This window comes from Crassostrea angulata, chromosome 6 (assembly GCF_025612915.1).
Source record: "Crassostrea angulata isolate pt1a10 chromosome 6, ASM2561291v2, whole genome shotgun sequence".
NCBI classification, from domain to species: domain Eukaryota; kingdom Metazoa; phylum Mollusca; class Bivalvia; order Ostreida; family Ostreidae; genus Magallana; species Magallana angulata.
In genome coordinates, this window is record NC_069116.1 from 24,165,888 (window position 1) to 24,182,628 (window position 16,741).

General features: G+C 32.6%; 2 protein-coding genes across 2 annotated transcripts; one reads left to right on the forward strand and one right to left on the reverse strand.

Moving 5' to 3' along the window:
- The first annotated feature begins 18 nt into the window (after positions 1 to 18).
- On the forward strand, positions 19 to 7,299 carry LOC128188759 (lysophospholipase D GDPD1-like). Its single transcript, XM_052860010.1, has 10 exons — positions 19 to 367; positions 1,805 to 1,847; positions 2,034 to 2,169; positions 2,314 to 2,359; positions 2,479 to 2,606; positions 3,156 to 3,245; positions 3,484 to 3,617; positions 4,306 to 4,365; positions 4,630 to 4,681; positions 5,119 to 7,299. Exons 1-10 carry the CDS (start codon positions 220 to 222, stop codon positions 5,266 to 5,268), a joined length of 987 nt encoding a protein of 328 aa, XP_052715970.1. The 5' UTR covers positions 19 to 219; the 3' UTR covers positions 5,269 to 7,299.
- A 3,026-nt stretch (positions 7,300 to 10,325) lies between these two features.
- Positions 10,326 to 16,218, reverse strand: LOC128188761 (pre-mRNA-processing factor 19-like). The gene is made up of 17 exons (XM_052860011.1): positions 16,156 to 16,218; positions 14,814 to 14,963; positions 14,600 to 14,676; positions 14,438 to 14,495; positions 14,250 to 14,333; positions 13,996 to 14,063; positions 13,824 to 13,904; positions 13,699 to 13,740; positions 13,511 to 13,585; positions 13,293 to 13,368; positions 13,077 to 13,186; positions 12,634 to 12,789; positions 12,440 to 12,509; positions 11,963 to 12,118; positions 11,488 to 11,588; positions 11,260 to 11,321; positions 10,326 to 11,020 (listed from the first exon to the last, which is right to left on the reverse strand). The coding sequence occupies exons 1-17, from the start codon at positions 16,172 to 16,174 to the stop codon at positions 10,876 to 10,878; spliced, it is 1,530 nt and encodes a 509-aa protein (XP_052715971.1). The 5' UTR covers positions 16,175 to 16,218; the 3' UTR covers positions 10,326 to 10,875.
- Positions 16,219 to 16,741: the final 523 nt, after the last annotated feature.

Sequence of the window (16,741 nt, forward strand, 5' to 3'; positions counted from 1 at the left end):
CATATTACCACAGAAGTTCGAATTTTTATCAATAAAGATAAAATTTAGAAAGAAACTTACTTTATTGATATTGACCTTAATCACGTTAATTAAATCGGGCACGGATTTCCGATCGTAGAGCTCTTCATCGACTGAGGTAAAAAGAAGTATCTGATCATGTGCCATTTAATGACTCTTTTCTGCAATCATCCGTCATCGGCAAAATTATGAAAATATTTAATGGAGAATAAGTATATTGTCATCATGGTACTGGGATCAGTCTTTGTTGGCTATGTCGTAACATCGCTGATACTGTTCCGCTTTCCTTTGATACTGCACAGGAAAAAGAAACTATGCTTTCGACCAGTTCACATTAGTCATCGAGGAGGTAATTTTACATCTTTTTTTTTATATGTTTTATATCTTGTAATTGCTTTTAGATCTATGATTCTTTACTTTTTCCTTCATCGGTCCTTTCTTTTTTCCCCTCCAGACTGTTACAGTCATGTCTGCGTTGCTGTCTTTGATATTTTTCAATAAACTCTGTGTCGACCATTCATAATAATTTTCTATATATTATTTTCGGTACAAAAATCATTGAAACCAAATTGGTATCAGATATGAAATGGGTTGTTGTTTGGTAGAGCAAGGTTAGGCCTATAAAAAAATTTGTGTGTTTAGGGTAACACTGATGAAAAAATTAGGTCATATATGGCCAGAAATTAGTCCTGACTTTTACCCCTTTCTGTTTGTAACCAGTAACATTGGTTACATCGGTAACAATGTTTGATTATGAATATTTTTCAAACTTTAATGTATCTGTGACAGGTTACAGTGGTTACTGGTAACATTGGTTACAAGACAGAGTTAGGTTAGGGTAAGGGTTAGGATTAGGGTTAGGGGTTAGGGTTAGGATTAGTTTAAGGTTAGGGTTAGTTTAGGGTTAGGATTAGTTTAGGGTTAGGGTTAGGATTAGGGTTAGGTAACCATTGTAACCAATATTACCAATGTAACCAATTTAAAAAAGACCCCCTGTAAATCATGAAAATGACTGTCACCACTGTTACCCTATGTCACAAAGAGAATATAGCTGTTACCATTGTAACCAAATAAAATAAGACCCCCTGCTAAACAGAAAAAGGCTTGTCACCTCTGTTACCTCTTGTTACCAATGGATTATAGCTGTTACCATTGTAACCATTGTAACCACATAAAATATGACCCCCTGCTAAACAGAAAAATGCTCGTCACCTCTGTTACCTTTTGTCACCAATAGAATATAGCTGTAACCATTGTAACCATTGTAACCACATAAAATAAGACCCCCTGCTAAACAGAAAAAGGCCCGTCACCTCTGTTACCTTTTGTCACCAATAGAATATAGCTGTAACCATTGTTACTGAATGAAATTAAACCATCCAGCGGAAAGAAAATAATCAGTTTTGTCATATATGTTACTTTTGTCACCAGAAAACAGTGCCTTGTTACTGGTTACAAATGAAATGGGGTAAAAGTCAGGACTAATTTCTGGCCATATCTAAATTAGGTTAGGTAGGTAGGGATTTTTTTTTTTATTTTATCATTTTTTTTCTGCATGAATCCTAAGAATGTATGTTTGTTTGTGTCATATTTAAAAATGTGTTTTTAATAGAAATAATATGAAAATCACAATCGGATAAAAACAGACATTTAAAAATGGTATGATCGGGGCATTTTTGTAGGTTAGGTCAGGTTACCCTAACACAACTTTTTTTTTAATTAGGCCTTATAGTATAGCATGGTAAGAGCTGAACAATTATATAGAGATTATATTATTTATTTGCAGGTGCAGGTGAAAATATAGAGAACACAATGACTGCTTTTAAACAGTATGTAATTTTTTTTTAACTTTTAATTATTCAAAATCAAATCTATAAATTGGAGTGCTCTTTAAAGTGTGTTTTGCAAATACATGTACCATACATGTATATGTTCTTCATGTAGGGTGGGATGGTGAAAGAAATTCTTCTTTTAAATGATATGTTTAAATATTAGTTTGCTTTATATTGTTGTAGTGCATTGTCATTAGGAACAGACATGTTGGAGATTGATTGTCACCTCACAAAGGACGGTAGGGTGATAGTGTCACATGACAGTTCTCTAAAACGTGTGTGTGATTCCGAAGGACACATAGCTGATTATGACTTCGAGGTTAATATATAATTATACGTACATGTATTTTCAAACTGATTTTTTTCAATTTCAGAAATAAGAAAATTTCTATAAATTTCTGAATCTTTGATTAATATAATGTAAAATTTTTAACATCTTTTTAAAGCATCTTTAAACTTTCAGGATCTGCCATTACTTAAAGAACATCATCGTCTAGATTTTAAACATAGTAAGTTTTAATTTCAGTTTTTGATCAATATTCTCTTTATACATTTTTTGTAACCATTGTCAAGAAGACAATGTTAAATTTCTATGTTATATAAATGCTGCATGATCTTGTTTTAAAAGGTTTTACTTACGATGGAACTGGTTCCTCAGACAGAAAGTTCCCATTATTAGAGGAAGTCTTTAGGGAGTTTCCAGAAATACCAATCAATATAGACATCAAAATAGATGATGATGAACTTATAGAAAAGGTACTTTGATATCATAAGTTTATTAGATTTTAAATGAATGAATAGATATCACAGCATTTACCATTAAATCCAACAAAGGAAACATCAAGTATTGCAATTAGTTACACACGGCTTCTTTCATTCAAATTGGAGATGACTTGAAAACTGTATAGGGGCCATAAGTGGGGTTAACTTTTTTTGTTTGTATAAGATTAAGGTTTTAATCAACATTTATTTTAAAGCTTAACTTATTTCAAAAAGATGGATAGGACCATAATTTTTTGTTCATGTATATGGAAGCTGAAATTTTACAGCTTCAAATTTGATTATTTGATATTAACTGCTAAAATTGTGGTATCATGCAGCCAAAATTTACTTCTTCTATGAGAGAAATTGATGTTACAGTATTTAGTTACAAGAACTTCAATCTAATTAAAATTAGACGTTCCGAATCCGCTACCGCTTCTCAAAGGTTTGAGAAGTGGTAGCGGATTCAGAACGGCTAATTTTAATTAGATTGTAAGAACTTATACAGATTCTCTTTTTAATTTCTTGCTTTTTTTTGTTCAGGTGAATGCTTTGATTGTAAAATATAACAGAGAACAAATAACAGTGTGGGGGAATAAAAGTTCAACTATTGTCAATAAAGCTTATGCTTTGGTAAGTACTGGTTATACTCAAGTCTTATTTCAAACTTTACAGAATATATACAATATATCTTTTTGAAAACACTCTCATATTGTTTTACAAACAGTAAACAAGACGATTTGACTATAACTCTAAGGACTAGGATGTAGTTTCATCAAACATTGCCATACCTCTGACAAAAAAAAAATTATTTGATACACAATGTGCACAATTATTACAACACTGTTTTAACACACATGTCATATTTTAGAATCCAAACATTCCAACTTTATTTTCTATTGGAGGAGTTGTCAAGTTAATTCTGCTCTTTTACTCTGGATTACTTCCCTTTGTCCCACTAAAAGAATCCACACTAGAAGTACTAATGCCAAGTATATTTTTGGGGTAAGTACCAGTAACATTGATAGACACTGCTGTATTGTACTCAACAATGAAGCATTGCAGTCTATGAGGTTGATCAACCCAATATATTTCTGCAGTCAGTCAGTAACAAACATAATGAAATGGAAAGGTTTAAAGGGACATGGTCACGATTTTGGTCAAAAATTATTTTTTTTTATTTTAATGTTTATCATGCTTTAGTAAGGCATTTCTTATAGTCAATCAAAAGTTAAGTGTCATTCATTGAGTTATAAGCGAGTTACAGAGCCTAAAACGCATTGCTATGTAAACAAAGCGTTTGTTTACATTTTTAATGTTGAAGTGAAAATTCCAGTTTTAGACCAAAAATGAATGTGTTAAACGTTAGGAACTCTTTATCTATGATTTAAATAAATAAAAACATAGACAAATCAGCTTAAAAAAATATTTTTAACTGGTGTATTGAACCTATGTAAACAAATACAGGGCACAAGCCTTGTTTACATGACAAAGAATTGTGAGCTCTGTATCTTTCTTATAACTCCATGAATGACTCTTAAATTTCATTTGATCACTAGGAATGCATTTTTAAAGCTTTGTAAATATTAAAATCAGAAAAATTAGAATTTGGCCAAAATCGTGGCCATGCCCCTTTAATAAATTAATGTAAAAAGTTAAAATTTTTCAAATATTTATTGTTTTCTAATTTCAGTGATGATGTTCTTCCAATTATCGGAGGGAAGGTGAGATTTGTCCTGCGAGTTTTAGATGTGTAAGTATTTATTTTTTCCCCGTAAACTTATACAAGTCTTTGAATCCTAATTTATATTATATAGTGCATGATTACCAAATGAAGAAAAGTTAAAAAAAAATCTTTACACTCAGCAGATCGCTACACTGTTATTGCTGTGTGTGTTTTTGTACAGATTTCTGTTATCCTATAGCAATTTAATATGATGTACTGGTCACTAACATATAAGTATGTATAGTTTTCAGAGTATTTTGACTAGGCTATAAAGAATGATTTTGTTTGTAGGTTATTAATGAGGCCTCCTCTATTTCATCATCTAGAGAGAAGGGGCATTCAGGTAGGATAAGTAATTTTCCTTCTATATTCATCATTTTACAGTACAGGATACATTCCATGATTTGTTCTTGATATTCCTATAGATGTATAGGCATAGTTAATATCAAGAATTGTTCATAGTAGCACATATTGTTATTAAATCAAAGCATAATTGGATCGATATGACTATATTAGGTGCATATTTTATGAGGTAGATTTTCCCCCCTCACCAATGCATGACATACATGCAGATATAGGGTATATTTTTTATGAGGGTATCTTTGCTCTCAAACAAATTGATCATGTAAATGAAGCATAAATGAGGTATGCTTTATGAATTAATTGGTTCTTTCTAAATTTGATTGGATAAAAAAATTTGCATTTGAATTAACAAGGGCGATCCCCACTGTTGGTGGATAGATGATAATCTTTATGGGCATTTTAATATTATTATTTCAGACATATCTATGGGTTTTGAATGAAGAGCATGAATATGAAAGGGCATTTCAGCTAGGAGCCACTGGGGTGATGACTGATTTTCCAACAAAATTGAAAGAATATTTGGATAAGAATCCGCAATACAGAAGACCAAACTCGTCTATGTCTTGATGATGGTAGTCAATAAATTGAGTAGTGCTGTGATATGCATCTATAAAGCTGATTGAGATATCATCAGATTGAGACTAGTCAACAATATATACATACTTGTAGTTTTGTGCGTTCACTTTGTTTTTTCTAAATGGAGTTTTGTAGTTTTCTGTCTTCTTTTTCTTACTGGATATTTAGATACTAGAATTGGAGTACATGTAGTTAGAGACACATTGCAATAAGAGTATTTGCTTTCAAATAAATAATATACAGCACTGTATTTGATTTACCTGGAGCATGTGCATTAATTATCTAAACAGTATTGTCTTACTTGGTACATTTACAGTCAAACCTAGTTATATCTTGGACTCATGGTACCAAGAAAAATCTTAGAGATATTCATAATGTAGATTATACATATTTACCGGTATACATGATTTTTTTTTTCTAAAACTCACCCTCTAAAAGTTCATGGTAATCAAGATATCTATGTTCAAGAAATAAAAAAAAAGACCTGTCTTTGTTTGAAAGGGATTGTCATATATGCTGGGGTTTTTTTTGTTTGTGCTGGTATTACATGCATATTTACCAAAGATTTCCCTGAAATGTGTTGATAGCATCATTCCAGATTTTTACAAAAATTAGTTTTGAACATCATTTTATATACATGTATATCATATTTTGAATTGACCATTGTTATGCAAGCATACTATATTCTTGCAAGCTACGATCTCTGGAATACTTTTTTTTTGTTTACCAATTGTGAATGCAATGTAGTCTGAATTTATTTACAACAATGTTTATGAATGCATGAATCTTATTTTTGATTTGACCATGATTTACATGTAGGGTGATTTCACCATGCATCGGACACCTTTGGATTTTTCCCTTTGTTCACGCATCAAATATCGTCCAAATATAAAGAGAACTTGTTTTAAAAGTTACAGGTTTACCCCTTGCTTAATTATTGGAGAAAAAATTGTGAAATTGTTAAAAATGTAGAAAATAAAGCAAATTAATGAAGTGTTGAACTATTTCACCATGGATCGGACAATATTTACCAAGCATCGGACAGCTATAGTAGTGCAGTAGAGATTAAAAATAACAACATTTTCTGGTTTTAATGCAAAAATACAAATGTTCGGAAATATTAATTTATTCAATTGCTATTCATATTTCTTTTAATGTAAATCCTCAAATCTACCTGTAGGAATTTAGACTAGTGCTTTTGTTTAAAGGAATATTTATCATAAGGGGTTCTTTATCGTGCCAGTTCCTACAGGAACTTTGGACTAAAAAGGGTGTGTCTGTAAAACTCGAGTTTTAAGTGGTTTGAGGAAAACGTTTGTTTCAATTATTTTCTAAATTTTTATTTTACTTCACATTTAAAGTATATCACAAGGAATGGTTACATAATCTCCATATTATTAGAAGAAATCATGCAGTGAAAACTGTCCGATGCATGGTTAATTTGTGTCCGATCCTTGGTGAAATGAACATATAGTGCAATAATGACCTTGACATTAAATGTTCAAATTTCTTGGACTTATTTTAATCAAATTTTGATTCAAAACTTACTTCTTTCTAATTATTTTACGCAGAGAGTGCATTTTCACTAATTCACAATCAAACGCACAACATTTAAATAATGCTCTAGTGTAAAATCTTCGTAACTAAATTTTCAATAATGGCGTATTTGATGTCATTTTACGATGTCTATATTGCTATTTCTTTGACAATGTGACTGTCAAATTCTTAATAATGATAAAGTTCATTTGTTCTAATTCAGGAATATACGAAACAACACATGAGCGCATGCACATTTATTTGTATATTTATAAACAAAGTTGTCCGATCCAAGGTATGTGTCCGATGCATGGTTAAATCACCCTACATGTATATGGTTCATTATTTATACTGTTGACTTTCTGTGATTACAAATTAGGTTTAATACATTATATGATCAAACTCTTTATTCATTATGGAATCCATTTGATACATTATTTTTATGTGCATTTTCTTCTTAATTACATTAAAGATTGCTGAAAAGGTTGAATTTTTTATGATTATTTTTTTCACCTAACCGGGTCAAGTAACTTTTTTCGGCAATGATTGTTACCTTCATACAAGGTCTTTTGAAATAACAATTAATTCATTCTTCAATTATTCATTAAAAAAAGAGTAAGAGGATATTAATTATCAATTATGTTCCACAGAAAATACAGCCAATTCATCCATGTTACCATAATTACGGTACTGAAAACCAATTACCCGGTAGAAGTTAACCCATGCAAGTCCGTGGAGTTGTGCTCTCAACCGAGTTTCATCTACTATGAATACAGGCTGGGTTTTTTTAATCCCATAGATTTCAGTCATGGTAGTTTCTGTATCAATTTTCTTTACAATTGGAGGAGACAATACCCAGTGGATGTATACATAACTATAAATTTTAAACATAGGTAATCACAGATTACAAAGCTCACCGAGACGAGGCATCACCCCTATGAGACCACCTTTATCATATTATATGAAAATCATACGATTTTGGATATTCATGGATTCTGTTTTGACACAAAATCATATATCATCTGTTAAAAAATTGTATGATAATCATATGTTCATATATTAATCAATATAATAATATAAAATTAAATATTGCATCCTATCATACTTACAATATATATCATATAATACAATAAAATACTGTAATAAACAAAGATGATATTGTAAATATGAAATGACATTGTCTTGTGTTAAACCTTATTGTATTTGATCACATAATACAATATTATTATATATAATACAATATTGTATTATATGATACAATATCATATTACATAATACATCATAACATTGAAACATAATATATTATATTGTATAATACAGTATGATATATTGTATTGTATGATATTGTATAATATTTGATACATAATATGATATTGTATCATATGATATTGTATAATTTGATATTACATTGTATCATATCAAATGATACAATATAATGTGATAAAGTAAAATATTATATAATACAATATTATACATACATATTGTATCATATGATACAATAATATAAACCAATATCATATTATACAATATCGTATGATACGATAATATATAATATTACAATATCATAAATTACAGTTTTGCGTGATATAATTGTAAATTACAGAAACCAATATCATATTATACAATATCGTATGATACAATATAATATTGTATCATAATATACAATACTATACAAAACAATATCATGATACAATATCATATCATAAAATATCAAAAAAATTGATACAATATCATATCGTATCATATAACTTTTTACAATATAACATATGATATTATATTGTATCATATTAAACAAAAGTGTTTCACATCATACAATACTTTATCATAGGAATCATGTTATATCATTTAACAACAACCTCATCTTTCTATCAAGCAGGTTTAAGTGAGGTAGGAGATTTCTTTAGCATCCTTGATAATGGAGATCAGGCTCTGCATCTGAAGAAACCTCTGCTTTTCTTTTATAATATAGTTAAATCAACTATGCAAGCTATCATCTATAAAACATGTGACCTGTTCCAAAAAAACAAAACCTCATCCAGCATCCGAAACCTATGGCTCAGATTCAGCATTCAAGCCTGTCAGGTGCATCAGTATACATAAGACGCATCTCCATGCAAGTTTGGTGAAGTTCAGACCAGTAATAACTAAGATATCATCATCAGAGGGCACTAGCAATTAAAACTTAACCTGCTCCAGCATCCGCAACCTATGGCTCAGATTCAACACCCATGCCTGTCAGGTGCATCTGTATCATAAGACACACCATCCATTCAAGTTTGGTGAAGTAAGGACCTGTAATAACTAAGATATATTTTTTAGCATCCTTGATAATGGAGATCAAGCTCTGCATCTGAAGCTTCCTCTGTGATTCATTCATATTGCAGTTTAGTCAACATGCAAGTTTGAAATAGTACTATCATCTATTATACATGTGACCTGTTCCAAAAAACTTAACCATTTCCAGCATCTGAAACCTATGGTTCAGACTCAGCATTCAGGCCTGTCAGGTGCATCAGTATCATAAGACGCACCATCCATGGAAGTCTGGTGAAGTTAGGACAAGCAATAACTAATATATAATCATCAGAGGGCACCTGTTTCAAAAACTTTAACCAGCTCTAAAAACCTTAACCTCCTCCAGCATCCGAAACCTATGGCTCAGATTCAGCATTCAAGCCTGTCTGGTGCATCAGTATCATAAGACACACCATCCATAGAAGTCTGGTGAAGTTAGGACCAGTAGTAACCAAGATATCATCATCAGAGGGCACCTGCAACAAAAACTTTAACCAGCTCTAAAAACCTTAACCTCCTTCAGCATCTGTAACCTATAGCTCAGATTCAGCACCAAAGCCTGCCTGGTGCATCAGTATCATAAGACACACCATCCATGCAAGTTTGGTGAAGTACGACCCAGCAGTAACTTAGATATTGCTATCAAAGGGCACCTGCAACAAAAACTTTAACCTGCTCCAAAAACCTTAACCCCCTCCAGCATCTGAAACCTATAGCTCAGATTCAGCACTCAAGCCTGTCTGGTGCATCAGTATCATAAGACACACCATCCATGCAAGTTTGGTGAAGTACGGACCTGCAGTAACTTAGATATTGCTATCAAAGGGCACCTGCAACAAAAACTTTAACCTGGTCCAACAACCTTAACCTCCTCCAGCATCTGAAATTTAGGACTCAGATTCAGCATCCTAGTCTTTCAAGTCCATAAGTAGGTCCAGATGCATCATCCATGCAAGTTTGGTGAAGATAGGACAAGTAATAGCTTAGATACAGGACATGCAACAAAAACTTTAACCAGGTCCGGACGCCGACGCCGACGCCGACGCCGACGCCGACGCCGAGGGTATAGCATAAGCTCCCCCTGACTTCGTCTCGGTGAGCTAAAAATCTTTAAGAACCTTAAGAATGAAGGTTATTAAGTTTATCAACACAATCCCATGTATCTGTCAAAGAATAGTAATCCATTTAAATGGGAAAAACCCCATCAAAAACAAAGATACATTTATTCCTTCATTTAATCAACTAGATAAAATTCAAACAGATACATGCTGTTATGTCATCTGACAGTATATCTGCTTTATGTTTATGACATGAATTCAACTAATGGCAATACTGTCATCAAATGGCATATGATTCTAATGTTAAACACAAATATTCTTACATGTATATAATACAAAAGTCACAAAAAGTACTAAAAGCAAGAAAGTGTCCTTATCATAAATTCCTACATAATTGTTGACAACTTTTACCCCCCAAAAAATAAAAAATGAAGTGATTGGAAATTGTGAATGAACAATGCACACAGGTTTAAATCCAACAAATTATTTCTAATACATATCATAATTTGATTTAATCCATTTTTTTCTGCAAAAATCTTTGAAGGCTGAAAATATAAAACTGTACAATAACTGAATTTCATAATTTTCCCATGATAAAAATGCAGTAAACAAATCCCTGTGTTGACAAAGGATCAAGTCGAAAGTCCAAACAGTAAGTAGCTTTATCTTTTACATTTTCCTTAGTTTTTTCTTAGATGCCCCTCAAGTTTCATTGTATTCCAAAGAATTTGACAGATCTATCCATGCTTCCTGAAGCCACAAATGTTGCGTTGTGTCCAAACCTGACTCCTGTGGCCATGGCGGTGTGGTCGTTGAATGAAATCAACTCCTGCCACTGCTTGCACAGGTAAACCCTGACAAAATAAACAAGATAATGATGAATAAACTCGTACTGTGACAGACCTGGAAATATTTTATTTTTCCATATGTGATCTTCATCAATAAAAACTTTCACAAAAATAGCTCTAGCTTTCACGTCCTATCATTCTTTCACAAGATCAATGTCAATTTTGTTTCTAACGTCTCATTTTTCTTTCAGAATTGATCGTTTACATGTCAGATTGCTCTTTTAAATGAAAAACATAATACGTACCTGACATCTGATCCAGCAACACTCAAGTATGTTCCACTCTGGTCAAAGGCAAGGGACCTCACCTAAAGCATTCAATACAATTTTATATACATGTACATACATGTAGGCTCCCTGTGTATTGAACCAGAACCAATGAAAAAGTTCACAGCATAAAGAAATCTCCTAGGCAGTAGTTTTTGTTCTAACCAACCTGAGCTTACAAATTTGCTTTAAACTTTTATGACTTACCTCATATTTGTCTGTAAGTTGAAGTGTCTTGAAATTTTTAAGTTTTCTCAAATCCCACAATTTGACGACAGAATCTTCAGCGGAAGTAGCCAAGTAGTAACCTAATAACATTCAAAGTGTAAATTAACACATAAAAGATTAAACTATCTAAAGAAATGTACATGATATATTTTTTTTAACAGATTATTAAAAACTATAGGAATATTAAATTTATTTCACATTTGTTGGAAGTGATGCTTAAAATTCAACACAGAATGAGCATTTTCTACCTAAATCCTGCTGTTGATCTGTATTCTACAATAACTTGTACATAATCAAACCAAATATTTATAAATTCCATAATTTCAGTAAAAACACACTTGCATGATTAAGATTCTGCTTATCATAAAATGAATGTAATATTATGTACCAAAAAAAATTTTTTTTCCTCCACTGTCACCCTATTTAATGGTTGACAAAACGCAGTAAACCTTACCATTTTCTGAGAAAGCAATGCTAGTGATGGGTCCCTGGTGGCCGGGGAAGTTGGCCACATTCAGCCTTCCCTTCAAATCCCAAATCTTGATCATGGAGTCCTCGGTACCAGTGCCAAAAATAAGACCATCAGGGTGAAACTGGGCACAGGTGAGAGCTGAAAATTAAATTCTCATTACCAGTAATGAATCCAAAACCTATTGTAAATATGTTATAAACATCTGCGAGATGTATTTACTGGAAAAGAAAAAAACAAATTCTGAAAAATAAAATGGCTGCCCACTCACAGCCTATACATGTATTCCCATTTTATTTATATTCAAAGTCTTTTTTCCCATTTTGTTTTTCCCCCCATTTAATTTATATTCACCGTCTTCCTTCCAATCTTTACCTGAACAAGTATTAACATAAACATAACGAAGAAAGAAAACTAACTTTTAAAATGATAAATAACATGTAAAAGCCCCACATCCCTTACCATGCTGAGATGATGGATCGCTAACTTTGGTCAAAACGCGTCCTTGTCGAATGTCAGAAAAGGCCCAATGCTGTAACAGGAAAACATGTAGCGTTAAAGGATAATTTCTGATAAAGTTAAATACCCTGGTAAATATTCAATCATCATAATGCAGGCAATCAATTTCTGTACAAATGTGTGACAAAATGTCGTACCATATCTGTAGAAGAGCTAAGCAGGTAGTCCCCAGTGGCGTGGAGACTGATTCCAGTGACGGGGGCATCGTGAGCTCTGATCACCTGACCACACTGAGCTGTCTCCACACCCCACACACGGATGGTTGCGTCAGGGGATGCAGTGAACACTATCTCCTGTAAACATAAATATGAAAATTAAAAAAAATATATTGAAACTTGGATCTGGTGTCTGAATTTTAACAAAGATGATACATGTCTTTTAAAATCAGTATTTGTTATTCTTCCCAAAAATAGAAATTTGGGTTTTTCAGACAAATGATTGCTAAAGTGAGTAAATTAACATATATTTTGTATGTTCTATGAAAGTTTAAAATTGTTACAAAAAATGCTATTAAAACTGTGCTACATACTGTTTATGATACATGTAAATCAGGTCTCATCCACTGATATCAAGTACTTACATCTTCTGGATGATAAATGACACTGGTGACCTTCTTTGAGTGACCTTTCAGAATGGCCATGACCTGCTCAGTGTCCTTGTTGAAAACAACTGCATTCTTGTCATTACCACCTTAAAATAACAACAACACTATACTGTTACACATTTGCAGATATATACAATTAATTTGGAAGAATATTCAATCATCTACGTTAATGAATGGTAACCAAATGTTTACCTGTAACAATCTTGGAAGTGTCCTTCAAGCAGATGTCCAAAGCCAATATTCCAGGAACACTGGCACTGTGCAGGCCCTAGTTTGAATGATTATGATATGTAACATTATTGATATAAAAGAAATATCTCTCAAATCAGCACACAAAAGAGAAAACAGGAAGTTATTCTTTGCGTAAATTTACGGTGTCGCTCTGTTATAATAATTGAGAGATGACTTACTGTGTGAGAGGCCAGCTGCTTGAATGATTTGATATCCTCTGTTGTTGCCAGTCCCTCTGGTACAGTTTTACCTCTCTGAAAAATAACAGCTTATTTACATGAAATGCCCACACATATACAGTACATGTACATGTATTTGCAAAATGTTTTCCCTCTAATGAGCAACATTAGAAAAAAAATTCTCTCACCTTTTTCCTTTCGGCTGTAAGAAGTGTGGCTTTGTCTTGCAACTGAAATGATAAAGTAATTTAAGACATCGCTTATGACACACATTTTCATTATGCCATTGCACACTTCTATTTCAAAACCTTACTTTTTGCAGCACTTCCTCACTCATGCCTGTTTCCTCCATGGGTTGAATAGCAGATTCAGGCCCAGCTTCTGCTCCATAAGTCTGCAAGTATTAAAAGTCCAAGTTATATTCACAATTGCAAAATAATCTCTAATATCTGCATGTCATTTTGATTTAAAAAAATTAAACTTACTGGTTGTGGGGCAGGAGCAATGTAAGCTCCAGCTGTTATTCCTGCCTGGGGTTTGAGGGTGGCCAAAGCTGAAAGTACAAAGTAAATATTCTTAGATTTCAAGCTTTTGGTGAAAATTCAGTGGAAAACAGATAATAATATATTAATCTACACTGGTTTATTAACTTGTTCTAAAATTTTTGCATTAGAATATAATATTGCTTTAAAATTCTCATAATCATTATAGGATTTAGACACAAATTGTGTTAAGTTACCTTCTCTAGCAGCTGTGACTTCTTTGGTGAGACGAGCGATCACACGGCAAGCAGCATCGTGCTGATATAGGGCATGGGAAAGTTCTGTCCATAGAGAGAAGCAATCATGAAAATTTATAGTGATGGTCCATATTATCTTAAATTTTTTTCTTAATAACAAAGATTGTTTATTAGTGTTGATTAATTACCTTGTCTGGCCGTTTGAAGTTGCTGCCTCAACGTAAAACTGTGTAACATCACAGCATCCTATAATTTTACACAAAACATGAGTAAAGAAAAAATTGTCAACTAAAAAATATTCATATGTTGATTTTATGCTTTGTCAGACTTATTTAACTGTAAAAACATACCCATTCATCTTGTAATGATTTGAGTATTGCTGGTATACTTGTAGCAGAAGGAGGTCTAGGTTTTACAAGTGCTGAAGCTGAAATATGAATTAAATTAAAAGTGCAAAAGCTCACAATTTTGAACACATATATCAATATGAAATGATCAAAGTATGTATCTTAAAATTCTCATTAATATATTTTATCGATATATTAAAAATAAACAAATACAAACCTTTAACATCTACCAGCATTTCTATTCCTAGTTTCTCCCCATTCATGGGATCGGACCCATTTTCTTTGATGTACTTCTCAATAAGGCGCCTCTCATAAATGTGCCCAGACACAGGAGAAATGACTGGCTGTTCAGGCACCTCATTACTAACTATAAAAAAATATTAATATTTGATGTGCAAAAGCTAGAAAGTTATTCATTAAAAAACTCCTGTCAGAAAAGAATATTACAAATAAGATATACTACTAAAGATGTATGGAAAAACTTGTGTCTGTGAATTTTAACACTTTATGTTCAAATACAACACTGAGCAACTATTAGTTACTGTGAAAACCTACAATTTCTATTTTTAAAAATATACATTCCAGACTGATTAAATTTGCTTCATACTGTGACGGTCAGACAGGTTTGAATACTGGCGCCTGATAGCTAAGTTCATGAGTTGGTAGAGCAACTGACTAGAGACTTAGGGGGCTTGGGTTTGGGGCTGGTCCATCATTATTTCTCCCATTCCGTTACATTTGGTGCCGTGCCAACCCCCCTGGAACTGACAGGTCAACTCCTCGTACTTCTGACAGGAGAAGAGCCTGGGGTGATCTTCAAAGGTGAAGATCATTTAATTTTAAGGGGAAAGGAATGCAACGGTCAGACCGGCTCAAATACCGGGGCCATATAGTTCAGTTAATAGAGCACCTGACTAGAGATTCAGGGGGCCCTGGTTGGAGTTCCAGATAATTCCATCATTATTTGTCCTATCTCGTTACAATGCTGTAGTAAAAAACAGTAATCAGTACCAATGCCTGTAGAATACTTGGTTTTGAAAAATATAGTAACAAGTGTAATTAGTGTATATTATTCATTTTCATTCTATTACACTTACACTTTAAACATGTTTAAATAGATATGATGGTTCACCCTTAGAGTAACAATAACCTAACTGACAAAGTGACAATCAAACAAAACAAGAAATTCAAAATGCCTACAGCTACACAAAAGAATCCAAAAACTGAACAGAAAAAAAGATGGCTTATCACATATTTAATATTGGTTCCTCTATGTACAATTTTCTTTTTACATTGATCAATCTTTGTTAAAGCATGCTATGTTAATTAGAATGTCGCTTAATCGAAATAACCTATAGTTTACAAACAAAACCACGCGTTTCAAATGAAAAGTGCCGGTTCCATTCTTATTCTTATTTCATTGTGATTTTAAATATGTGATGTGATTGCTGTGGATATTTGAGAATTCTGTATTCAAATATATCACAAAATTATCTCCTGCAACAAGAGTTAAGGGACACGTGAGATATGTACAATGTAAAAATATTTCAAATGCTTACTTGCACAGCACAGCGCCATTTTGATTGAGTCACGTGATTATATTACTAGAATTTAGAATGCAGCATTCCACAGCACACGCAAGATATTTCCGGTAAAAATAACAGGTGCGTGCAGTGATCACAAACATCCTTGTTGCAAGACTCGGTTGTTAGATAGCTTAGTTCTGTAATGTGAGTTCTCGACGATTTGATATTTTTGTCTAAAAAAGAAGGATTTTTTTTTATTTAATTAACGTGCATGCATTTATTGATTAAGGTCAAATACTGGCTCCAGGATCATGAAGCAGTCTTGGTCTTAAGTCAAAACTTGTACACTCTCCTATTTCCTTGTGGCAGAATACATCGAAAAAATAAATTGCTTTTAAAGTGTGTCTCTATATTAAGTTGAAAGTTATTAATTCCAAACATAAACTTATGAGAAGTATTCATTTTATCAATGATTAAAATTTGGACATAAGTCTGCAAATGCTTCATGATCCTGGGGCCTGATCACAGATTTTATTTAATGGAGACGTTAGTTAAAGTACATGTATCATTTTCTGAATTACATATGTAATTGCTTTTTAAGGATTTTGTTGTATTTTTT